At 41.3% G+C, this 27,156-nt stretch overlaps 1 protein-coding gene across 1 annotated transcript; it reads left to right on the forward strand.

Moving 5' to 3' along the window:
* Positions 1 to 1,238: 1,238 nt before the first annotated feature.
* LOC101464825 (adenylate cyclase type 2) lies at positions 1,239 to 27,000 on the forward strand. The gene is made up of 26 exons (XM_004563536.4): positions 1,239 to 1,541; positions 3,089 to 4,339; positions 6,982 to 7,179; positions 7,379 to 7,540; positions 9,542 to 9,691; positions 10,425 to 10,579; positions 11,936 to 12,047; positions 12,165 to 12,292; positions 13,818 to 13,976; positions 14,058 to 14,217; positions 15,010 to 15,147; positions 15,296 to 15,321; positions 15,467 to 15,520; positions 16,330 to 16,393; positions 16,503 to 16,600; positions 16,701 to 16,785; positions 17,350 to 17,487; positions 18,513 to 18,590; positions 18,918 to 19,093; positions 21,006 to 21,090; positions 21,200 to 21,358; positions 22,603 to 22,749; positions 22,866 to 22,973; positions 23,167 to 23,281; positions 23,514 to 23,638; positions 25,617 to 27,000. Exons 2-26 carry the CDS (start codon positions 3,443 to 3,445, stop codon positions 25,749 to 25,751), a joined length of 3,852 nt encoding a protein of 1,283 aa, XP_004563593.2. The 5' UTR covers positions 1,239 to 1,541; positions 3,089 to 3,442; the 3' UTR covers positions 25,752 to 27,000.
* The last annotated feature ends 156 nt before the right edge of the window (positions 27,001 to 27,156 follow it).

Raw genomic sequence — 27,156 nt, forward strand, 5'->3', positions numbered from 1 at the left:
ATCTTTATCTTATTCTTCCCAGTTAAATTTACCCTTCAGTCTAATTTGTGTTGTACAGTTATTTCATTTTTAACCTTAATTTATATTCTATTCCTTCCTAGTTAAATTTACCCTTTTTAATTTTTCATATTTATTTCCTATCTTATTCATAGCCTTTTCCTTTTTTGTTTTCTTTAGGTCACGAGCAGTTGTCCAAGCATTTCACTACATATCGTACTGTGTATGACTGTGTACGTGACAAATAAAATTTAAAATTTGAATTTGAATTTGAATGATTCAGAGGTCAGTGTGAAGTGATTCAACAAATAGCAGAAATATTCCTCTGAGAGGGGTCAACAAACAGGCTCTATGTATACCTGCAAGTTGGTGCAGTGATTTCGACCTCTTACATCTATGCAATGAAACAGCTGTGATGTTTTCCCCTTTCGTTGCATATTTTTACTCCTTGTGAACTATTTGTACCTCCCATTTTCTCTCTTTTCCTACATCTTTGCTGTTTCTGCTGAGCTATACTGTTTTCATCATATATTTGCGTTTCCTGTTGGCCACTTTTTGTCACCAGTTTTCCACACAGTGTACTCTTTTTTGCACTGTTTTCATCTCATGTCTCCAGTTGTTTTGCAGTCTACAGTTACAAAAGAAATAGAAGAACCATTTTTCTGACCAAAGAGAAGATCCCATCTGAGTTTCTGCATGAAGTGTGGGTTCAGTTTTGGTAGCTTTTGTCTCTAATAAATGAAACCGTTATTTAAAAACTGCTTTTTTTAATTACTTGTTATCTTTGTCTTATATTAAAACTTGATTCGTGATCTGAAACTTGAAGTCATGATAAATATGGGGGGGGGGGGGACCCAAAGAAATCGGGAAGATCACAAAAGCTAAAGATTAGAATCAGCAACTGGGGGGGGGGGGGGGGGCATCTGTGAAATCCACACAGGAGTCAGAATTCAGTTATTTTAAACAAGAATCCAAAATTCCAGAGCTGAGGTTTGCTTTGCTGAAAACAGTCCAGGTTCACTGCAGCTCTCTCATTAGCTAATATCACCTCTAAAACCCCGAAACAGCGTCAGATCTTCAGCTTCCACGCAGGATCGCTGAGGAAAACACGACACACCTGCAGCCTGACCTTTGACCCGTCCTCCTCGACAGTCTCTGCCTCTCTGTTTACCTTCATCATATTTGCATAGCTGCTGCTGCCTGACCGGAGCGCTCGTCCTCGCGTGCTCACACACGCCCCCGCCCCCGCTCACCTGCCTGCCTCGCGCCAGAACCAATCCAGCGGTCGCTCGGTGCGCACAGACATACAGCAAGTTTCTGACGTCTGTTCTCGAAAAGAAAGGACTAAATTCACAGGATATTTTTCACCTTTTTTATTTTATTATTAATTTTTGTGAACTTCTGTGAAAGTGAAGCCTGCGTGTGAGCGCTCCGTGGATGACGGAGGAAGTTACGCGTAAAGAGGGAAATGAGGTTTACTGTGTGGGGGGGATCTAAGGCTGTAAGTGACAGTGAGTGAGACGTTAACATCATTAAAAAATGAGGTAAGAATCTCACCTGTCTTTCTAACACACTGACGCCGTTTAAATCGAGTAACTGTAGCGCAGATGTTAATGCGCAAAAGCGCCTTTTTTCCGCCTTGACGCACAGTTCACGTCGCCGCTTTAATTTATTACAGTTAAATCGGTTTTAAAGCGACAATAACCACCCAACAAAAGCAAGAGCCGCACGTCAAACGGATAGACCTATTTTAAACTGTTCTCACTACTTAATATTTTATCCCTCTCGTTTTAGCCAATTACTAGTTTATTAAACTCTGACAGATGCTTCCATCATCCATCAGAAACAGAGACAGAGGTGGCTTTGTTACCTTCCCCCTTTTATCTTTTTTGTCTGAATTTGCTTTTAAAGCTCTCTACAAACTCTGATTTCCAGGTTTTCCGTGCAGGTAAAATCTCTCTGTGAGAGGCTCTTTCTAAACTTCACCAGCTGCCCTTGAACTTGTGCGAGAAATCCTTAAATTGTGGGACTTTCTTTGGCTTGACCAATGATTTTTAGTCGCCAAAGTCAAGACAGTGGGTCGAGTTTGTGGCATTCAGCACACAGAATTAAGTTTAAAATAATTTTATAACGAGATTTTTTTTGTATGCTTTCAAATTGCCTTTCTTTGTTATATAACCTAAAAAAGGTGGTTTAAAATGGCTTTAAGTGTCCTGTAAGTGTTAAAAAAGAGATCCTGTTTTGTACACTTTATTAAACTGTCAATCTTAACTATGAAATAGTCTTTTACACAGTTTTGAGAACCTGGACCAGGTATCTGCATTGATTTTCTTGGAAAGCCCCTTCTTCTTTCTGTAAAGTGCTTCACAGACACAGAATAGAGTAGTGAAACCAGCAGGCATTGGAAAAGGACCACAAAGTAAGAACAATAACTGCGCTGTCTCTGCCACATGAGCAGACACAGTGCTCCTGTGTTAGAGAGTGAATGAAAGAAACCACGCTGTTGTCATTCAATCTCAAAGTGTGCGGCTTAAAGCTGACCTCCTGCGCCGGGTGCAGGTTGGTCAAGGTGAGCGGTTTGAATCAGATGAATTACCGGGTAATCCCTCCATGACTCTGCTATTAAATCTGATATCTGATGTTTTTTTTGCAGCAGACTGGACAGATCAAAAGAATATTTTAATCTGTGAATTGATGGGGACTTGGAAGTGGCAGTCATGATGTTTTGCACACTAATCAGATAGAGTGAGGAAAGGGGAAGAGGCAGATCAGAGCAAACCACTGCATCTAGGTGGTGGCTTGAAAAAATGTTTCCAATGCTCAGTGAGTGCGTCAGCTGCGTGTCATTCCAGTACACACCTGAACAGGGTAACAGTGTGTTACTGGGGAAGTGCCTGCAGCCAGACTAACAAGTTTTTTTTGCATAATGGGGAAAGGACTAGAAGAAGTCAGTCATTAAAATAGCATTAAAACCGAGGGCAGGTACAAACTGAGTGCACGTGTTATCAGGCTTTGGAAGCTGAAGGTGAAGGCTTGGCTTGGTTTAACCTTTGCTGAATGTGTGGTCTTTCTGTCTTTTTCTTGTTGACAGGGAGACCCTTCTTCCCCCCAGTATGGATCAGAGCTCATCTAAAGAGGTTATCTTGCAGTTTAAGATTCCTTATCGACAATCTTTGGGTCCGTAACACATCCAGAGGGAGCGTCTTTAGCCTCATCGCCTGACTTGCAGAGTGCTGAAAACAGAGGAGCTGGACTCTCTCTGAAATACTCTCTGACTCTTCTCCTTGCTGCTCAGACGTTAACAGCATCCGACAAGGGAAAGTAAAGACAAACAAACACTGTTCTAGTGTGTTTTTGTCATGCAGAGGAGCTGACGGGCACAAGGGGAAAAGCAAAGTGACAGGTTGGCAGACTGTGAAAGCCCTCGCACTCACACTGGGTCACCATGCCAGATGAGTCCCGAGGCATCCAGGACGAGGGGAAGCCTGGAGCAGAAGCTTCGCAGCTGTCCTTGGTGCCAAATATTGTTGTCGTCTCCAACGACGGGGAGGGCAAAGTCAACGGGCGCAACATCATTGAGCTGGAGGACTTCACAGACAACTTAAAGCGCTCTGCTAAAAGCAGAAATGGTAGCACAGGCAGCCTTGTCATCGGAGGCGAGTCAGGACTCAGTGCATCCCAGGTTTCCGTAGAGGTGGGAGTGGCCAAGACTGGACAGGCCCCCGAACCAAACAAAGCCAACTCTTTGGTGAGGGGAGCAGGTGCAGATCGTGATAAGCTACAAAGTGACAGCAGGGATTCGATGCAAAAGAACAGCTGCAGTGATTCGGACTACGGCAGCTCAAAATCCCTTCCCGGTTACGGTGGCGCAAGTTTAAGCGCTGATTCCTGTGATGAAGAGCTGTCTGAGCTCGATGGAAATGTATTCGAAAAGGCTAGCCGGATCTCTCCCATCAATCTGTCTGAATCCAGCTTGAACACCTCTCAGCTTGAGCAAACCCCTAAAAACAGTCATGACAACTATAGCATTGATTCTAAAACTGACATAACTACTAAAGCAAAAACGAAAAATTCACTGAGTGGAAGCTCGCCAGAATTACCCAGTGTTTCCCCCAGGGCCAGCCAATCCGGGGACAGCATCGACATCAGGTGGGCCAACGAAGATGACGACCGACGAAGCAACCTGTCCAGGCAGACTGTGATAGAGGGCGTGTGCTGCTGCTATCAGGCCACCCACAGGGCTTGTCTGCAGTGCGTGGAGGAGACTCCGTTAATGGTGTCTGGACTGGTGCTGACATTGGTCTTCAGTTTGGTCATTATCATCGTCCTCGCCGCCACAAGGGTGAGAATTAAAGTGAACACTAACCAGCCATGCTTCAGTTTGGGAAATGCACCCCACTGAGCACCAGAGGTCCATTTCCTGGTCCCTTTATGTCTGATTTTGATGCAAGAGGGAAGTAGATGTCCACATCACACACAGTTGCTGTTTCCAAAATAAAAGAACGTGGATCTGTAGTTTCTTGAGTTCAAAATTTGATTGAAATTGTAGATCAGACAACATAATCAGTATCTTATTCTTACCGTATTCAGAGTTTTTTCTAGTTTTTGCTATGTAACTTTGCACTGTCCACTTTCTGCTGTAACAGAACAAATTTCCCACGTGTGGGACTAATAAAGGTTATCTTATCTTATCTTATCTTAACGCAGAGTAGCCTCATTGATGGCTATTTTAGTCCAAGTTTCCCTGGGCAAGATACTTCACCCCAAAATGCATCCATCGAGGTGTGATAGGCTGAGAGATTAAAAGTTCTTAGAGTTCAGTAAACAGTAAAGAGCTCTATAACTGTGTGTGTGTGTGAATCTGACTTCTGTTGCGCAGATGGTTGCCAGTAGGTGGCCTGTGACTGAGACCTAAAGCAGCAAAACATAGCCAGCATATAGAGTCAGATAAGTGCAAGTCACGTAGATGCCAAAGAATTAAAAGAAAAGATCAGAACTGCCACTTTTGAGATTATCAACATGAGCGTAAGCAAAGGAGAAATCTTACAGCCAGCGGCACCAAGAAAATGGAGGATTAAACCTGTTTCACCAAAACGCAACAGCATTCCTGTTGCACTTCACTTAGACCACATGACTTCTTACAATTGCAAGTCACTGTTGTACATGAAAGCCGTACATACAAGTATTACCTGCCTTTGAAAAGTCTGTTTTAAGTACTGTTTTCTGTCTCTAAAAAAGGGTGATCTGTAAGAACCGGTTGCTATCGTATCAGACGATACAATAAAAGTAAAACATCAAATTATCTAAAAAGCTAAAAAAAATTATCATTTTCAGATAAGATCATATAAGTTAAGATATCCTTTATTAGTAGAGGTGGGAATCACCATACATTCCTCGATACGATATTATCACAATACTTAACGCACGATATGATATTATTGCAATTTTTTAAAATATTTTGCGATATTCAGATTCTGTACATAAAGGTAAACTTTATCAATATTCATTTTATCTAATATCAAAGTCTCACACTCCAACTTAACTCAATGCAACCATCTGGTACAATTATAGCTATTCTGAACTATGCAATTTATGAAAACTATGCAGCCCCTTCAGCAACTGAAGAATTTGAAAGTAAATTAAAACAAAATATAATTTTACATTAAATAAAAAAGTTTTAAACTTAATTAAAATAAAACATGTCTTAAATTAAAATAAGTAAACTGTCATGTTTATTGCTGCCATAAAAAAAGTTAAACACATTTGGACAGTGAAGGAATGTCAGGATTCTTGCTCAGAAAAAGGATCAACATGCTCTGAAGTCAGAGCATGTTCCAGTCCACAAAAACTTTTTTTGTAACAAAATATCGACTTCTGCTGTCCCTGTATTGATACATTATTAGCAAACAAAATATCACGATACTACACAGTATTGATTTTTCCCCCCACCCCTATTTATTAGTCCCATAAATGATAGGTAGATAGGTACATTCATATCATTACAGCAGTAGATTGGACAGAGCAAGAATAAATAGATCCAGTATAACCAAAGAACAATAATATTATACAAGATAAAATGTACATATATGCAAGGTAACATTTTCGCTAATGGTATTTACAAAGGCTTCCCTTTATGTCTAAATTTTGGGTGGGGGGGAGAAAGTTGATTAATCGCCTTTTTAGGCTTGAACAGAGGCTTTCACTCGAGCTTATCCCAAACATTCACTATTCACTTTTACCTGCTCAACAAGTTTTCTGTTTTGAGGTCTAAAAGACATCTAAGAAGTTAAATAAGATATAATCACATTTTGCTTCTCATTTATAGCCCAGCTAAGCTATATAATGACAAAGGAGAAAGCACTTCTTTTCATTGTACTCGTGAATTTCAATTCACTTTATGTTCTCTGAAACACATAAACCTACATTTGAGTCATAATACTGTCCAGTCTTGTGTTTGCACAGCAGTATTTAGTGCTAACGCTAGCCGCACACTGCATGTGCATCACCAAGCTAGCATGCTAATCTCCCTCCTGTTTAATTTATAAATACCAACTTTTAAAGTGGATAGATGACCATAACCCTTAGTCAAAACTAATATTTCCATTTTAAAAATAACCAATCCTCCCTGTCATTGTGAAAATTAAAATACCTTTACTTCCTGTGGCTGAAGCAGATTAAAAACATGGCACCACCTGTTTGAAGCTGAGCCCGGCTTTCACGTCTGATGAATACAAGCATTTTAATTTTGCTCCTTTGTGCTAAGCAGGCAGGTGTTTTTTGGATATAGTAAACAGCAAAGTAAGCTCTTCCAAATGCATTTATATTAATAGGAAGTGCTCCTTTCCCTGCCACTGTTAATGCTGTGCAGGAGTTTGTGCAGGAGCAGACAATTTAGTTTTCTTTTAGAGCATTTTTTAAAACTTTCAAACAGCTAAGATGTTGGTGACATTAAAGCACTATTTCACTTTTTCTGTCGCTTCACAGACAATAAGCGAACATGTGGGCGCTCTGTCCATTGTTAGCATTGTTCTTTGCCTGAGCACGATGCTGCTCGTCTGCCTGCCCTGGCTGGCCACGGTGAGGCGCTGTCGAGGAGCGCTGGCCCTCTTCGTCTGGGGGATACTATACATCACTGCGATGGTCTTCGTCTTCACGGGCGGACAAGTGACAGCGTGGGAACAGGTGAGTCCCAATGGTCCTGAGCACAGATAAATGGGAGGGTTACATCAGGATGGGCTCCGGTGTAAAATCTGCGCCAAATACACATACACATCTGTCCACGGTGGCAACTCCTTGGGAAACAAAGGAGAAGTTAAAAGTGAAAAGACGCCCAGGACAGCTGGGATAAGCTCTAAACTGCTGCATGTTTCTTTCTTCTTAGGTCGCGTTCTTCCTCTTCCTCTCTCTCAGCGTGTACACGGTGCTGCCTCTCTCGCTGGCCTGGGCCCTCATGGTCGGGATAGGGACCAGTGTTTCGCACGTCATCATCATCAGCGTCTACGTTCCTGTCACCAGACCAGAGACACCAGATCTGGCTGTGCAGGTTCACACACATATCATATTTGAATATATTTAAACTAGTTTCTAACGGCACGAGGGTCATGTTAGCCTTCCTCTTGTGACGTTAATTGTTTTTCCCTATTTCTTATTAATGAAAAGGGTTTGGTCGTGCTGAAATTATAATTGGTGTGTGTGCTTTGGAAGTTCATATGTAAATTTTGGAGAGATGCTTCCTTTTGCATGAGCCAGAAAAGAAAAAAAACAAACCTCAAATTCAAATAGAGTGATATAGCGGTATCAACAGGGCTCAGTTACTTTGGAAAAATGTAAATCACCTGTTGTTATTATTAGTGAAGTCATAAACACATGCAGTTGTGGTCAGATGTTCATATTCACTCATCATGTGCGTGACTTTTAATGATTTCTTTTGGATTTTCAAGGGTCAGATATAGACACACCCCCCACTAATTAATTGGGTTACTGTCTCTTGACATGTTGGGTCTTTTGATATCCATCAACAAGCTTCTGGCATAATTCTGGCTAGATGTGTGACTACTTATCTTGGCAGAATCACTAGAATTCATTTAAATAAGTTGGTTTCCTGGCACAGACCCGGCTTTTAAGCATAGTGAGGATGGGGACTGGCAGCGGCTCCCGGGCCTGGCAGATCCCCAAAGAAGGCATCCCCTAGAAAGCAGTAATAACTGTGTGTTACGAAGGTCATGGACCTCTGCAGTAATATAAGTGGTAGGCCTGCTAGCGAAGATAAGTAGCCCCTGGCCTCAATAAGGTGGTCGAGGGGACTTTTGAAGGTCTTTCCAGAAGTTTAATGTTAGCCTACTCTATCGGATCCAAAACCAGTTTTTATGTATGTTTGGAAATCTCAGTATCTAGGGTTACTTCATGTCAAGTTGTTTGTAAGTGGCTTAGCGGCCCTTCTGTTTTGTTTGCTAGTCTTTTGCCTCATGTACATTGTGTTTAGTTTTCCTTCCTTTCCTGTCCTGGTTTAGGTTCATCTGGTTCGTAATTGCCCTGCTGTTTGGTTTTTCCCGATAACTCTCGTGTCTATTTAAAGCCTTTGTTTGCCTGTGTTTGTTTTACTGTTTTTCCTCCTCTGTTTCCTGTACATTGCCTGCATGTTTCCGCATTTGGATTTGAGGACTTTGTTTTGGGGGTCTGGGATTTTTCTGCTTCTGTAAACAAAGGTCAGTGTCTGTTTATTCAGCTCAGCTTTTGAGTCTGTATTTGGGTACGTGCTTTGCAATTCATAACAGCCTCATCTGACAAGAAAACTTTTCTCTGGATGGCATTTGGCTCGTCCATGTGGAGAGCTGCAAATTCCTGTCGAGATTGAAGCAGAGGCTTCTCCCTTGGTCAACGCCCTCTCAATCCATGATGTAATATTGGCTTCAAACTGTGGACAGTGATGCTGGTGTTCCAGCAGTTTCCACTTCATGTTAGTCTTGAGCCTTGGTGGTTCGTGGGTTATTCCTGAACATCCGTGGGTCTTCTCTCAGGTCTTAGTGGTGACACATCGGATAACTTGTACTTACATAAAATCATTTAAACTGATGAGCTTTTGTAAGTCTACAATCTTTCCTTCTCAGATCTTCTCGATGAGTTCTATCAAACAAATCATTTTTATGCTGCAAAGAGAAACTACCAGTTGGAGTCAGTCATGACCACTTACGAGAAGTTAGTGAGAAGACACTGTAGAACATATTAAATGTTTAAGTGAGTGCATGTATATATTTGAGCCTCTATGTATACTTTTAAGCAGTATATGTTCAACCTTGTCCACCCTGGACAAAGAACAGCTCAAAGAAATCATTAAAAGTCCAAAAATTGCCACGGCATTCATTCAAGCTCATGATCCATGGATCAAATCAAATTAAATGTGTTTGTAAGCAGCTGTGCAGTTTGCAGTTCTCAGTTAGTGAAACATATCTCGTGATCTGTGTCTCTAATTTTCATATAACAGCGCATATGAGAGGACGGCTTTAAGTATAAACACCCCCTCTCCTCTGACTGTTTCTTCTCTCAGCTGGTGGCGAACGCTGTGCTGTTTGCATGCGTGAACGCCGTGGGAGTTTTTCACCTGTACAGGACTGAGAAAGACCTCCGGATATCCAATCAGAAGCGAGAGGAGTTCAGCGCCATACGCTCCCAGAAGGAAATAAAGAAATATCAGCAGGTCAGCTTCTCAAACAGACGTGACTCACATCAGGCCCACGAATTCCTTTCAGACCCGTTTCATTGTCGTTTCATTTGGGCAGAGCATTCGTCCGCTCTGCTTACCTTTGTTTAGCACATTGCAGTTATTTGCTTACATGAATGACACAAAACTAAAGTATCTGACCCCGCCCTTTACTGATTTTGGCTTGGAGCGTTTTATTGCCTTTAATGAAATATAATTTTGTTTCGATGTCTCTTTCGCTGCCAGCGTGACGAGCCAGAAAGTTAATTTTCTTCGCTCCTGCTTCAAATTTCCGAAATAAAGATACAAGAGTGTGCTTTAATCCATCCTACAGCTAAAGTAGTAAAATAAACAAATGAGATAATTTGATAAATTAATCTCTCCTCCATTCCTCTTGGGGGCAGCTCATTTAATTGACTCGTATGTGTAATCGCTCTCATTAAAGTCCTCTTTATGTGACACTGTATGCTTTTCTTGCTATTACTCCAATAGATTAATCATTCACTTGTCTGAAGTCGAGCAGCGTATATAATAGGCGAGCCTGAATGGGAACCATTTACAGCAAGTAAACAAATAGATGAAACTTGATCCACCGAGTAAACATGGCAGCGCTTCAAGGAGGCTTTTGATGGCCATCTCTTTCTTTTACAGCCATTGTGAACTCCTCACCCACCTTCTCTACACACACACACACACGTAACCCCCGTCCTGTCTGTTTCCCCGGCAACAGGAGCAGCTCCTGCTGTCCGTGTTGCCACGGTACATCGCCGTGGAGCTGAAGACGGAGGTAATAAGCAGGCTGTCGAATCCCAAGAGCGACGACGAGAATAAATCAACTTCAAACAACTTTCACAGCCTGTATGTACGGCAGCACAGAGACGTCAGGTGAGCATCGCCGGAGAAAGTGCTGATTGTCCTTTCGTGATGTCGACTGTGATATCGTTCTATTATTCATGTTTGGTGGGATTAACTATCTCAAGAAGTACACAAAGTCCTGAAAATGTAAAAATATGCAGTGAATGACATCAGAATAAGAGATAGCAGACATTTTCAAGCAGGTTAGTGGGGCGGACTCGCCGGCTGTACACACGTGTACCAAGAAAAGACTTCAAAAGTAGGAAATCAGGAATGTCAAGCTGACTTTGCATCGTGGGACGCAAGCACTGATCTTAAGGGGGTCAGAAACTCTCCTAAGAAGACGTTTAACTACTCTTTGAATCGCTGACATACCTTAATATAAGAAAAAGAAGGTTTACATGACAAAGCAATGCTGCTGTAAGAAATCTAATAGGAGTAAATGTGTCAAATATCAGAAAAAGCTCTGGGTGGTCATTAATGAGACTGACCCGTAATTATAAAACAGAAGGTTTTTGTTAGCTGACAGAAAAGCTGTAAAACTCATGAAAATACAGTTAAAAGTGGGTCAGATTCGATTGGCGTCTTTACCGGCCCAATTCCGGCACACGGCCCTTATGTTTGGCACGCCTGTATTAAATTGTCTCAAATTCAGGTGTGGACGGGTGAGGTCACAGTGAAAGTTTCCAGCACACGGTTCTGCTGTTTACACCACCCCCCCCTCCACAAACAAATGTAGTAGTAGCGTCATCTGTTTGTGTCTGATGTCTGATCAAATGACATAATGCTGACGTGAGAACAAGGCCCGGGCCCCTTCCTGAAGACAACACAAACACAGCGCTGTGTTTGTGAACCACTTTGATCTAGAGAAACATAATCATCTGTAACCACATGGCACCAACTTTGATATGGCGTCATATATGTGATATTTACATTGTTCTTTAACATTACCGCAGGGTGCTGTTAGTTCAGACTTACCAAATTATGACCAAATGTACAATCTAAACATAGAAAGGTCTATATTTAGATTGTACAATAGGGCTACACCTTTAACATTTACACACCTGTTCTTATGTGTGTAAAAAGAGTTTGAGTTAGCTGATAAGGTATCTTAGCAGTTTTATCTAAATGCTTATAAAACATCCTGATTTTAGCTTGGTAGCAGGCTAACACAGTCTTGCAGTGCACTTGTGGAAACCTCAGAGGTGACGATGAAGGCAGTTTATTCGTTAGTCGCCAGAAATGGGAAGGTGTGAGGGTGGCGTGCAATGATTATGATGATTAGAAGGACTTTAAGGCATAGAACAGATCCTTTAATGAATGGATGAGTGTCAGTTAATAAGGCTTAAAGTAAAGTGGTGTGTTTGTCTGTGTGGGTTCATGTAGCATCCTGTACGCCGACATCGTGGGCTTCACGAAGCTGGCGAGCACCTGCACACCCGAAGAGCTGGTCGCTGTGCTCAACAAGCTCTTCGGCAGATTCGACGAGATCGCCAAGGTGCAAATACCAGCTCACCCACCCTGAAATAACCCTTTCATTTCCCCACAAAGACTTGCTTTGTGTCAGCTCTGACCTCCCGGACTCACTTTCTCGTCCCTTTCTTTCCATATGTAGAGGAATGGGTGTCTTCGCATTAAGATCCTGGGGGATTGCTACTATTGTGTGTCTGGTCTGCCTGACCCCATTCCCACCCACGCCAAGAACTGTGTTAAGATGGGGTTGGACATGTGCACTGCCATCAGGTCAGTTTATCTCAAGTTATTTCAAGTTTTACTCATATGTATTTCAGGCGATTTTGTTTTTCTCCACACATACAGACGACTGTAAGAAAAAGAAATGTGCTTTACGTTTGTTTAAAACGTCTGACGTGCCAAAAATAATTTTCCATCTGAGTGAAGCACGTCGGTTTTGTGAATTTGCATGTGATGTACCCTGTTTAAGTTCCTCTTTGTGCTTGTTGCGCTCATATTCAAATGTACGACTGAAAGCAGACTTTATCCTGCTGCTGGGAGCATACAGTGGCAACTATAAAGAGTCCATAATACACTGGTGCTGTTTATTTCAGTGAGGTCTTGTGTGATTTTGTCCCACAATGTTCATGAAATGTCAAAATATCTGGCTTTGTTTGCACGGTTTTGCTCACATTTGGATAAAAATAGGTGTATAAATTTACATTACAGTGTCATGTGTCAGTCTGATGGGAAGATTAGTGATTGACATTAATGATTGGGGGTTATTTTAATAGTCTTTCATTTTTGATTTCCCCTCTAAGGCATAAATTAAAAACAACATTTTGTACAGAAGCAGCTTCTACAGGGCGGTCAGTGTGGGTTATTGTTTAAACTAACGAAACGTTAACATGAGATTATAATGTTCTTCCGCTGCATCACCATCTTTTCTTGTGTTTCACTGCACAAACAGGGGATTGCCACTTCTGCAAAGTATTTGCAGCCCTTTGTTTCTTATTTTTGTTGCTTTCATCATTAGCAGTTCCCAAGAACAGAAGTTTAATAAAATACAGTGTAAAAAAAATAGAAATGGAAGTAGAGAATAACAGAACAGAAGTTTCTTTTTTTTTAAACGCAACGGAAGAAAAAAAAAAAGGAAAAAGATAAAACACACACAATGGATGTTTTAAAGATAAAACACAAAGGAACGGAAGTGCTGGATGTTTTTGATTTTTGATTTCTTCTTATTTTCCTTTCTTTTGTTTCTGGGTTTGTCTGTCTCACTGGCTCCTTGTTTTACTTTGAAGGTTTGCTTTTGCATGTGACCTGATCTGGTTTTACTTTCTATTCCTTCCTCTCCCGTTTCCCCCTCACTCATTGTTGTCACCTGTTGACTTGTCTTTCCGTCTCTGCCCTTTGTTGAGGTCCACAGTGGTGCACTATGAGATTAACGGCTCAGCGAGCTGTGTCGAGCTTGACGTCAGAGTTTTCCATGTCAGGAAAATTGCTCGTTTCTGACCTAGCTAAATCACCATGGTAACTGATGCTGAACACAAAACCTAGTCTGGAGCAGGTCCGGAGTTTTTCCTTCCCACTGTCACCAAGTGCTTTCAAATACGGGCTGTCTGATTGTTGGCGTTTTCTCCGTATTATTGAAGGGTCTTTGAAGCAATGCATATAATATATATACACTTATATATATTGTTTTATTTGTCTTTTGGTACTTTTTCTTATCTTCTTAGCACTGTGGACGAAACAAGGCCAGAAATGATCAGGGCTGAACTTTACTGATTTGATTCATGCCTTTGTCTCCCTGTAGTAACCTGCGAGAGGCAACCGGGGTGCAGATCAACATGCGAGTAGGCGTTCACACGGGCAACGTGCTCTGCGGCGTAATTGGCTTGCAGAAGTGGCAGTACGACGTGTGGTCAGATGACGTCACCTTAGCCAACCACATGGAGTCCGGAGGTCTCCCTGGGTGAGAGACGCTTAAAGTCAGTTTAAACATAATGAAACTCTGAGCTGTGTGTATTTTATTATTTCTACTGTTCATCTATAGGCGGGTCCACATCACAGAGGAGACGCTCCAACATTTGGACGGAGTGTACGAAGTTGAGGATGGGGACGGGGGGAGTCGGGACCATCTTCTGAAGGGCAGAAAAACATACCTGGTGATCGACCCCAAGAAGCCACACCGTCCTCCCAGGAGGCACGGACTGGTAGGTGTCTGCCCATCTATGAGGCACGGGTCAGGTATTTATATCAAACAAATGTGAACTTCATCCTACTCCTTTCCAAGTTTATAAACTAAGTGGTAAATACAGATATTCACAGAAGCTGTTTGGTTTTTTCTTATACTTTGGTTTTCAGTTTACAGTGTGTTATGTTTTATTTTATCAGTCAAATTTTTGTAGTATTTTTGATCCCTGGTAACCTTATTAATACCCACATTAAATTTTCCTGTTAAAAATACTGCAGCCAATCAAGCTGAAACACCTTTCATTTCCTCGAACCTTGGAAATCCCAACCTCTGACTTCAAATAAAACACGTGTTTGTCTTCTTGTGAATTTCTTTACAACTGCGGGGAAATCATCTCAAAAGGACTCGTGAAAATACCATCACTGTTCCCGCTCACTTGACCCGCGACTAAACAAACTTGTGACACGTTGTCTTTAAAAGGCAGAAGGTGCCAGATTGAATCTTTCGAGTGTTTTCTCGCTCTAGTGCCGCGCCAGAAGATCAAACATGTTGTGCCTCATTCCATGTTAGGAATTTCAGCCGTGTTTGTGCCCAGCTTAAGGAATCAACACGTTGCTGTAATATGTAATTTCACAACAGCAACCACAATGTAAACCGTTACATGTAAAAAGGGAAGCTGTTAGATTAAAAACTGTTAGGAAGATGATAGTGGTGTCCCCTCTGGAAACCCTCTGTTGCGTGTATTGTAGCTGTTAGGAAAATGAATCACAGTTCAAATCATGTTAAGCTGTAATATTTGCCCCAATTTCAGCCCAGCCATCTTACACCAGGGGAGAACAGGCAGCGAGCGTCACTGCGGATGTCTCAGTACCTCCAGTCCTGGAAGAGCGTCAACCCCTTCGAAGGCCTAAGCAACCCCGAGGCCAGACGGCCCAAGAAGTCAACCACCGTACGTATCTGTGCATTTGTGCTGTTGCTGCTTAGTTTCTCCCTCAGAAATGCAGCGTGTCACGTCACCTCCTTTGCTTGGCCTCTAATCAGCGTTTCATTATTAACTCCATTGTGTTTATCTTTGTTTGTTTGTGTGATTGATTCAGGAACGCCCGGTTTCACAAGATGACTGGTTAGTAAAAGATCACCAAAGATCACTAGAGAAGTCATGCAAAAAAGCATTAGTTGTTTATTCAAGTTTAATAGAAATAAATAGAACAATAACATCCATCCTTTAATCCCTGGATGTGTCTAACATGTTCCTCTTTCTTTCCCAGTTTGGTCATTGATAACAGTGTTAGGGGATCGCTGGACACGCTGGACATTAAAAGGTAAGATTTATTGTTTTTGTGCTCCTGTAGAGTTAAAACGGTTTTAACAGTCCTCTGAAAAACTCAGCACACCCCACGATTCAGTCGCTCGTAGAACTTTTTTGGTCCACTGTTCTTGGCAGTGAGGATTTATTTATGCACAGTCAAGCATTTGTTTCAGGTTGAGGTCTGGACTTTGCTTGGGACCAGTGTTGTGTTGCATCAACCAGTTTCAGCCAGGCTTTAGGTGACTGATAGATGGCCTCAAATTTGACTCTAGAACACTTTGGCAAACAGAGGAGTTCACGGTCGACTCAGCGAGCACAAGTTGCCCTGTGGTTGTAAAACAAGCCCAAATCATGCTTCACAGCTGATAGTCTGTGTTTGGCTGCACTTTGTAAACCTAACCTGTTCATTTTTGAGAGAAGAGGCCTTCCATACATGTTCAATCTTTTTCTAACTGTGCTGTCATGAACTTTAACATTTAACATGCCAACTGAGGCCTGTAGAGTCTGAGCTTTGTGCAGTTTCTCTGAACATAGCACAGTCTGACCTCGGGGGTGAATTTGCTGTCAGATCATGTCATTGTGTTAACAAACACCTGACTGCTCCAGAGCAGCAAATTAGGTGCTCTGACACCTGCTGATGTTCAGTTAATTAAGGACATTTGACATTAACAGTGCCTGACTCCAACCGTACCCTCTTAACTCCTGTGGACGCCGTGGGGGTGTATGTAGCTTTTCATTAAAATTAATTTAAGAAACTTGATTTGTTGAATATTTCTGGCTTCTGTGATTCGTCCTCTGATTGTTTTCCAATCTTTCACTCAGGAAGAGAGCAAAGAAGCTCAACTGTTTGACTCTGCTGTTCAACGATATCAACTTAGAGAAACAGGTAGATTCATTCAGGTCAAAGATGAGATTACTGGACTTTTAAGCGCCTTTAAGGTTCTATTGAGCATTTTTAAGCCATTTACACTATTTTTTTGTTTGTTTGTTTTCAGTTCCGCTTTTCAGAAGTGGAAGGTTTGCACCACTCAATGAGCTGCTTAGGTTTAATTTTCGTCGCTCTTTTCACCGTCCAGATGCTGGTCTCTAAGACGTGAGTAATACTGTTTCCTGCTTGCCGTCTCACAAGCGCACACGTCTTTTATTATTTGGGGAGAAAGTGGTGTGAACTATGAATTTTCACTCTTCCACAGGAACTTCGTGATGGCGGTGTCCTACGGTGTGACCTTTGCAGTGATGGTGGTGTTCTTGTTCATTGCTTTCACTGGATACTTGGAGGTAAACAAACCCAGGCGGGCTGTGTTTAATACATATCAACAGGTGATCCGCCTTTTATCGACGGTCCAGGTTTCAGTGTCAGTGGTTCTTCAAATGAAGAGAAAACACGCGTACGTGCACCTGCGGTATGAACGGTCCAGGTTCAGGGTTGACTGACGGCTCCAGAGGAACACACAGGAGCTTTTGCACATTTAGTCCTGCATTTTTTATTTTTAATACAAGACAAAAGCAAAGAAAACAATGAAAACCAAACCATGCACACCCCCAATCTTATACCAACTCTCGCTGAGACACATTTAACACGCCTCTGTCCATCTCCTCAGTCCGTTTCTGCACAAGAGTACCCCTTCACTTTTACCGAGTGTTATCAACGTTATCATCTCACTTTAACTCTGAAAAGAGCAGCGATTTAAATTCAGTTTAATTTAATTAAATAGTGCTTCACAGTTTGGATGGAAAGTGCAAACGTCTCAATATGCAGACACTTGTTTATGCACAGTTAAAGCAACTAAAATCGCTGCAAATAGCTTTATTAAGATAGCATTTTTTTTTATTGTTTCACAGAAATGGCGTTCCAAGATGCCGGTGGGTGTCCAGTGGATATCTGGGCTATCCCGCGGCGTCGCCACCAGGGCTGTGCTGCGGTTGTTTGTGATCATTATCTGTGTGCTCATCACTCTGCTGATGGCCATGCTCAACCTTGTAAGTTCCTTCATCGGTCGTTCTGCCAGTAACGTCTCAGAGTAAAAAACAACTCTCTTTTTGTTTCATTTTTATTTATTTTTATTTTTTTAAAGTGCTCTTGACCAACAGTTCTCCAGGCTTCCTGAAGTTCTTTCAAAGTTGGACATCGGGTGCTTTTTCATTCATTTTCAGTCCAGTCGTTTTACTTTTAGAGGAAATTTTCTGTTTTCTACTAGCAGCTGGTCGTAATAAACACATTTGTTCCCATTTCTTTAGTTGAATCTATTAAAAATGTGAAAGATAACTCAGTCTGACAGACATAAAAATTGTGTTTTTGTATCAACAAGGTTATTGCCAAAGAGCTGAAAACCTGCTATATCTCATTATAATGAGTGTTACCTTTTTTAAGGACACACTGGACACCAGCAGATGATCCTTAGAGAAAAAATCCACCAATCTACTTTTCTCTGCATATTTCAGAGTGGCCTGTTGTTGTTGGCAGTCTAAGGCACACCTGTGCAGTATTCGTGCTGTCTAATCAGCACCTTGACACCTGTGAGGTGGGACGGATTATCTCGGCAAACGAGAAGTTCTCACTAACACAGATTTAGACAGATTTGTGAACAGTATTTGATAGTAATGGGTCCTTTGTGTCTGTAGAAAAGGTTTCAGATCTTTAAGTTCAGCTCATGAAAAATGGGAGCAAAAACAAAAGTGTTGTGTTTATATTTTTGTTCAGTGTAGAAACAGTATCAGCCTCCCCAGAACTCTCCCAGATCTCAACATATGCCCTATATAATGTATTTCAAAGCACGTTTGCATCTGTTTCAGTAAATCACTGCAATTATTTCCTATATTCCTAACAAAATAAAAAGAAATTAGGGGTGACTCAAGACTTTGGCACAGAATAGCGTTTAGCTATAAATTCATTCAAAACAAAACAGTTTATGGCTAAATAATTATTGATCTTTTGTAGATTAACTAAATGGGCCTCTTTACTCTGTTATATCTCATTTACTGTTTTAACTTTAAATTTCTTGCAGCACTTCCTTCCTGGAAATAACTGCACCAGCATAGCCAACACCACAGTGTGGGAAAGTTTGAAACTCCACACGCTGCCTGTGAGTAAATAAATGCTTCACTGCACCTTTATTACATGTTAAATAATGTACTTTATCATTTCTTTGGGGCAGTATGATAGTTTGTTAGATTTCTTCATAACATTGTTATCTATAGATCTATGTGACTTGTTTTTTTGTCTCTGCACAGACTTGAACGTTGCTAAAATACTTGACATTTAGCTCCTACATTTCTGAAAGATATTTGGCCAAGAGAGTTACATAGCTGCTTGAACTTATTGGAACATTTCACTCGAAGTATTCCAAGTCACGCCTAACCTGTTGTACTCACATATTTCTCCTGCTACCTCCCTCTGTCCAAACATGCAGTATTACCTGTACTGCTGCCTGCTGGCCATGCTGGGAGTGATTGTGTTCACCAGGACGTGCATGTCTGTGAAAACACTGCTGCTCACGCTGGCTGTCGTGGTTTACCTCGCCCTCTTCCTCTATGTTTTCGAGTCAAGATCAACCTGCCTCATCGAACTGTTTTATAATGGTTCCAAGTGAGTACATTTCACTTCTCCACATATGGAAAAAGCCAACGCTGATAAACAAGCAAAGCACTCGCCTCATTCTCCACATTTCCCAGAGCAATGGTTACAATAACTTTGCAAGGTTCAAGTCCTCCAATATCTCATGTTTGTAGCAGATTTTAATAAATAGATTTCAAAAGGCACTATTGCATCAGTTGATACCATAGTGTCTAAATGAAAATGAAAAAAATAATAAAAATAAATATGTTTAAAAAAATAAAGAATTGTAAAAACGATCAATAATAATAATAATAATAATAATAATAATGAAATGCAAATAAATAAATAAACAAATAAATAAAATAAAATGATAAAATTTAATTATAAAATAAATAAATCTTGAATGAGTTTGAATCTTAACCTCAAGGTCAATCTCAGGTTTTCAGAAAATGCTGTGAACACGATGACTGGGAAGGGGTGGTGGTTAGTATTTTTAAATGTTGGCAACCACATTTAAGCTGTAAATGTGATTTTAAAGACAGAAGTTTTCCTCTTATGTTAAACTTTTCATGATAAATAAAGCTGCAACTAACATCTACATGTGTTTTCATGTGTCTTTTTAAAAAGCCAAAAATGAAAGAAAAGTGTAACAGTATTTTACTAACACCCCCCAGCCCCACCACCACCACCACCCTCCCCTCCACAATAAGAATAGTCTAAGCAGACAAGCCCAGACCTCCCTCAACCCCCAGGCTGCCTCCTCTAGTCTCAGTTTATCTAGTGTGACACCCTGGTGTTCTCAAGCTGGCTGACAGATGTAATCTACAAACAAAACACTTCATGTAGGAAGCATCCCAGTCAAATACCTGAACCACCTCAACTGCCTCCTTTTATGTGGAGTATTGGGTCTACTCTGAGCCCCTGAGCTCCTAACTCTGGGGCTACGTCCACACTCGCCCGGATAGATTTGAAAATCCACACTAGCGTTTTCAGTCATTTTCACAGAGTTGTGCGTCCACATTGAAACGGCTAAAACGCTTACGTTCCAGTACAGCGCATGCGCAAAAGCGAGTGAGTATTAAAGAGTTTGAAAAACTATCCGGAGCATGTACAAACTGATGTTAATCTTTTTTAGGGCTGTCAAAATTGAGAGCAATCAAAACAACTGCTGTATAATGCCCTCCGCTATCTTTGTTTAATTGGTCACATGACGGCATCACATGACTAAAATGCGTCATCGTTTTAGAAAGTTTCCATTTTCGAGTGTCCGCACTGCGACGGGACAGCTCCGTTTTCAAATGTATGTGTTTTCGTGAGCGTTTTCGAAATGCTCGATGTCAATGTGGACGGGAGGCCAAAACTGAGAGAAAACGATGCGTTTTCAAATGAAAACCCATTAGTGTGGACGTAGCCTAAGTCCTCCACCCTTTTCCAGTTGAGAAGCATGACCTTTTTGAAAAAAAAAAAGGTAAACACATCACCAGGATTTTGGTTTATAAATGATCGGACACAAATCAGCCGCTCCACTTTAGAAGTGTGCTGCTAATCTTTAATAGGGGGGGTCTTAATTATCCACTTCAGCTTTAAGCTATTTGTTTTAGAACAGCACTGAATGTGGACGAGCCTCCACAGGAAGTAAAAGTGTGCAGGGAGAGGGTGTAGGAGAAGAGGTGGAACTGGGCCATAGTGTGCTTTGCCAAGCCAAAGTGTTGGATTTCCTACTCTTTGTCTACCTCTGAGAGTCCAGATTGTGAATCCTGGTCTGGAGTTTCACATCAGCATTACTTATTCATCGGCTTTCTATAGACTGAGGCCCGCCTGGGGGCGCCGGCCGCATCGGCTGTGTGTGATACAAGACACTGGTCTTTGAACATATGTAATGGAAACATGTTAGAAGCCTGCACGGTTCTACAAATAATAACATGCATGGGATTTTCCACAGGCCCGGAGTCCTGAAGGACCCTCAAATCATGTCTGGGATTTGGCTGTCCATCTTTTACATTGTATGCATCATACTGGCCAGACAGGTGAGTGTGTGTGTTTGTGTGTGTCCGTGTGCAAGAAGTTCTTTAACAAAGGAAATGCCGTGCATGTCACATCCGGGTTTAAACCAATGCTTCTTCGCTTCTCTCTCAGGATGAGCTGAGCTGCCGTGTAGATTTCCTGCTGGAGCGCTGCTTCAAGACAGAGAGAGATGAGATGGAGACCATGGAGAACGTCAACAAGCTCCTCCTGCAGAACGTTTTGCCACTCCACGTCGCCTCTTTCTTCGTGGGCAAAAACATCAATAACCAGGTAAGTAAGACATTCCCAAGGTGCACAGCTTCTGTCCTTTATCTGTTCAATACAGATCCAGTTGGAAACAAGCCTGATATTCATATTTATCTTCCACTGTGTGACATTCCGAGGAATTTAATGAGGAAATATGAAAGTGGGTGTGTAAGGAGGATTTGCAGCACCACATTTTTGTCCTTGGAGCTTTGCATGATTCACAGTTCAAAATAATTCTTATTTATCAAGAACTGCTCGATTGAGGCAAAAATCAGTTATCCCGTTTGATTATTTGGCACAATTGAACATAGATTTAAGGAATATTTTTAACAAACCGGCACGGTGGTACAGTGGTTAGCGATTTAGCCACACAGCAAGAAGGTCCTGGGTTTAAATCCACCATCTGGTCTTTCTATGTGTGGAGCTTGCATGTTCTTCCCTCTGTGTTAGCTCTGTGACAGATTGGTGACTTGTCCAGGATGTACCCTTCCTCTCACCCTGTGGCAGCTTGGATAGGCTTCGGCCACCCACCTGCAGCCCTGAATTGGATAAATGACAGAAGACGGATGGATTGATGGGGAAAAAAAACTTTATTTGAAAGCCAAAAAAGAGAATTTAGGTTTAAATCTAGTCGGTTGCACACCCCTATATTTGTCTTTTGGCTTTGGTGCAGCTCCTCAGTTCATCCTCTATCAAAGACAAGCTGCTTTATCTCTGCCTTTAAGCCAGTTTTCTTCTGATTGGCTGTCCCCTGCAAACAGAAGGTTTGTGAACGATGGGCATTCTTGGCTGAGATGGCCATATTACGGATGTCCACTCTGTTTGACATCATACAGTGAAAGAGTAGACGACAATCTCAAAAACAGTGCTTAGAGTGGTTTTAATTCTCATGGCCTTTACTTGTACATACTCTGACCTCGTGTGAATTATTGGTTAACAGCACATATTTGACAGGAAATAAAGGGAAAAAAGTTTCTGCTTCATATATTTTTCTTACTATTTGTACCACCTCAATCATTCAGTCAGCCATATTTGAGAGTAGTTAGTCTGAAAACACTGTGGAGGGAAAAAAATCAATGATTTTTGGATGTTGAGTGAGTTGAGTGTTGGCACCAACACGCTAGTTTCCAGTTATGAAACCTTTTTGGAGTTTCATGTGCAAAAAGCAGCAGAACAGGTTTGACTTGGCTCCTGCATGCAAATTGGATGAAAATAGGCTTATGCTGGAATTATTTTTTTAATCATAATTTTATTTTACATCCTTTCAGGACCTGTACAGTCAGTCATATGACTGCGTGTGCGTGATGTTTGCATCGGTGCCTCAGTTCAAGGAGTTTTACAACGAGACGAGCGAAAACAAAGACGGCCTGGAGTGTTTGCGATTCCTCAACGAAATCATATCAGACTTCGATGAGGTATGAGGAAGCTGACGGTGTGAAGTCCTGCTGCTGTCAGCACCAGCCTGCTGGAACGTTTTGTCTTTTCTGCCTCTTTCTCACTCTCTCTTCCTCTTTGTGTCTCTTTCACGCAGCTTCTTTCAAAGCCCAAGTTCTCCTCGGTGGAGAAGATTAAGACCATCGGCAGCACCTACATGGCCGCTGCAGGGCTGACACAGTTGGCTCCGGGGGATGAAAGAAAGGTTTGTGACCCTGAAGTCACAGCTTTAGGTTATTACCTGCAGGTTGCACACAGGATGACTGACATACTCAGGAAAGGAATTTGGATTTGCAAATCCAGGCTTGCAAAGCCGTCTTCTGGTCTACTTTTAAAGTGTAAACAAACTGCACACGCTCCCTCTGACTGAATACTGTGATCTCTGGCTCCCCCTACAGAAATGTGACATGTCCTACAGCCACGTGCGCTCCATGGTGGAGTTCGCCATCGCTTTGATGGCCAAACTAGAAAACATCAACACGCACTCTTTTAACAGCTTTAAATTGAGGATTGGTGAGTCTCTGCAGAAGAATAATGCAGATGTTACAGATTATTTATAGTCTGGTTATTTATTGTTATTTTCAGAGTCGAATCAGAAGTTGCATGATGTCTGTTTATTTTTCATTTTTATAAACAGCTAAATGATTTAAAGAAAGACAACACAGGTGCATGGATGGTGCTGATCTCACCTCCTCAGACAGTCTTGATAACCCTGAAATAACTTCTGTCTGCTGTTCACCTTCAGGGATCAACCACGGCCCAGTGATTGCAGGAGTTATCGGAGCCCATAAACCTCAGTATGATATTTGGGGGAACTCTGTTAACGTGGCCAGCAGGATGGACAGTACAGGAGTACTGGACAAGATCCAGGTCAGTTTTGTTTTTTGGAATATATCCTGAGTCTGTTTCTCTCACCAGTGTTTGATGGATTTGGTGTAACAAGCCTATAATATGATAATAAAATATTGTATGGTGGTTTATTGATGTTTGTAAAGGCATTAATGCATTATTAAAGGACGCCAGTCTGATGAAAGTTTCAATATTGTTCAGTAAGATAAGATAAACTTTATTTACTGACTCTCAAAGGTTAGGAAAGTCGTTTGTTACAGCGGCTACAACTCAAACACGACCTAAAATAGCTTATAGAAGAAGAACAAAATATATGGCTCAATAAAATGACATAAGGACACAATACGACAAAACAAATATTTCAAGGTAAAGTTCTATTAGATAGAAAAAAATCTAATAAAATTTTAATGGAGACTATTTTTGTTGTGTGTTTTTTAGGGGTATTTTTAGTTTTCTGGTAAGAATGCCACACAACAACACTACAATAAATGTAATGGTTTTCTAGGCCTGCAACTTCTTCCTTTGTCCGGTTTCCTCAGTATTTTAAGGACATCCCGCTCATCAGGCTGAGACATGCCAAGTTTTCAGCCAATAGCTGCCTGTGAATCACCTTGTTGGTCCAAAAACACTATTTCATGTATGTCAAGCTGCCATGTGCTGGTTGTGTGAAGCAGGCAAGAGAGGACTCAAGCGCAGACTCATGGAGGCAAATAATAAATTTTTTAAGTTAATTATAATTTATTGCAGAATATCAGACAATGCAAAACTAACTAAAACTGGAATGTACAAGTAACTAAGCAGGCAGGCAGGCAGGCAGGCAGAACACACAGCAGGGAATGAAGGAGACGCAACACTGGACAGAGGGAGACAGAGGCTTAGATACACAGTACAACGACGAGGGAACAGAAAACACATGGGAACACAGCTGAGACAAATTAGACATGACGAGACCAGGGAAGCTAAAGTAAGCACACTGAACATGGAACATAAGACCTTCACAATAAAACAGGAAATGAAGGAATGCAAGACTGACACACGAGTTTGACAGAGCGGAGGAACGGCAGACAAAGGGGGGACATGACGGGCTGGGGGAAACGTAGAGTGGAACGCAAGAAAAACAAGACACAAGAGGGAATCTAATAATCAAGGAACTAAACAGAGACTACTAGTGAACCAGAACATAAACCATAATACAAAATATTACCAAAACACAAGAGACTCAAAATGTAGGGTCAAATTGACCCAGAACCATGACACAAGCTATGCTATCTTTGGCTTTTTTTCAATAGATTCAACTAAAGACATTAAAAACAAATTAAGTGTTTTTACAACAGGTTGTTAGTAACAAAGTGGCTAAATTTGGTCCCTTGCTTTTTGTTTGGGAGCCTTTTTTATGCTTGAAGGATTCAAGCATAAAAACAACAAACATTACTCTTAAAAGGCAAAAAGAATGAACTGAAAACGAGTGAAAAAGCAGCCAATGTCCAAAGAAAACTTTGAAATACCTTCATAAAACCTGGAGAACTACTGTCCAAGAGCATTTTAAGAATGACAAGAAAGCTAACTCTTTGGAAGCAAATCTAAGGCTTTAACATCATACTGTACCATGTATAGATAGATAGATAGACAGATAGATAGATAGACAGATAGATAGATAGATAGATAGATAGATAGATAGATAGATAGATAGCACCATCGGGTTCTCGTTACAATAAGGTCTTGATGTCTACTCCCCTCGTCATTGGTTGGACGTGCTGAGTGACAGGACGTGGTCGGATTCATATAATCGAATTAACTGGGGTCAGGACTTTTCTTAATGTGACTCCAGCACAACACCATCTTTTCTTTCATACTGAGCTGTGAGCTCTGCCTTGGCAGCTCGTTGCCTCTTGTGCTTTTCTGTTGCCTCAGGTGTGGTTTTTTTTTTGGCACAGCAGCTTAAAGATGCCTGGAGAGACATATAACCTAACTCTTTTTATTGTCATTTTCTGGCTCGCAGGTGACCGAGGAGACGTCCCAGATGGTTCAGACTGTGGGATACGGCGTCACTCTCAGAGGAAAAGTGAATGTGAAGGGGAAGGGGGAGCTCACCACCTACTTTGTTAACACGGATCACACGTCTCCTGATTTCTGATCAAGCCTTCACTGCAGGCCACGGCCCAGACACAAGCTGCAGGTGCTTGTTGTTTGTCTGTAGCAGCCAAGCTCACACTTGCATGACTCATTCTGGGGTTTTCTTTTTTTCTTTTTCCACACGGAGAAACACAATCAGTGTGAAGGACTTAAAATAAAACACCACTGTATGTTCAGCCAGGCCGGCAGTCATTATAGACACCTGCACGGCCTCTGTGTGATGTGACGGCAAAGGTCAACACCCGGCAATCATTCACATTCACCGAAGAGAAGCCACCTCAGACTGGTCAAAGGAAGGCGCACAACTGCGAGCAAGCAGCCGAAAGCAGGGAGCTTTCCACGCATGCTGCCTACTGTTTCTGTACTGTATCTGTGTTTCATGTGAAACTGCTGCAGACACTTTTCATTGTATTATTATCAAAACATTAAATGAAATATGCTTTTTTTGGTACATTGGTCGTGGCTGAATCACACAGTACTCGTGTATGAAGTTAGAAGGTACCAAAGATCACTGCTGTTATATGAAGGATCATATAGGATTTACATTTAGAGGATTTTATTTTAGATTATTTATGTTTTTCACTACAGACATTTAGGTTTTAGCTCAGATATCTTTACATTTTTCACTTTTGTTTTTTTTTTTTTACTGTATTGCTGCATTTGCTGTTTTCTAATATAATGACTCGTCATTGAAGGAAAAACACTGGCACTGCTCATAACTTTAGCTACGCCTGTGAAAAGGGTTTATATGTGCAGCTGAAAACAGGTTTGGTAATATTTTTGCTTTAACCTGAGGGAATCACAAGCTGTTCCATTGGATAGGAAAGAAAAATATTTGTGTAAAATATATTTATTTTTGCGATTTTTTTTAGTTATTGTTATTATTCTCTAACCTGTGCTTTTATTGTGAAATTCTGAAAAAAAAAGGACTGGCTGGTCATATGTCCTCACTGCTGGAGCCAGAGAGATTTAATAAAACCATATAGCTCTGAAATATGATTTATTTATCGAGTGTGGCCCCATAGCTGTCATTAATTATGCTGTAAAACATCAGAATATCAGTATAATTACGCCATTAAAAAAGAGTCACATGATGCACATTTGGAAATTTTGCACTTTAAAAAGACTTATTTTATGTTTTAAAGGATCCTATTCTGATTGTGCTCAGAATATTTCTTCGTCTTCTTTTTTGGATGTGTATTTCTGTGTAAGTTGAAGAATTCACTCTATTTATAAGCTAATAAAAAATAAAAAAAAAAACCACATGTGGTGTTTGTGTGTGTGTGTGGAAGCTTCCTACGTGCATCAGTGAGCACTTTAACAAGAACTGTGGAATTTCCCCCTTTGCCTAACATGGTAACGCCCACAAGTGCTCTGATTGGTCTACGCTCCTCCCTCGGTTATGG

This window comes from Maylandia zebra, linkage group LG3 (assembly GCF_041146795.1).
Source record: "Maylandia zebra isolate NMK-2024a linkage group LG3, Mzebra_GT3a, whole genome shotgun sequence".
NCBI classification, from domain to species: domain Eukaryota; kingdom Metazoa; phylum Chordata; class Actinopteri; order Cichliformes; family Cichlidae; genus Maylandia; species Maylandia zebra.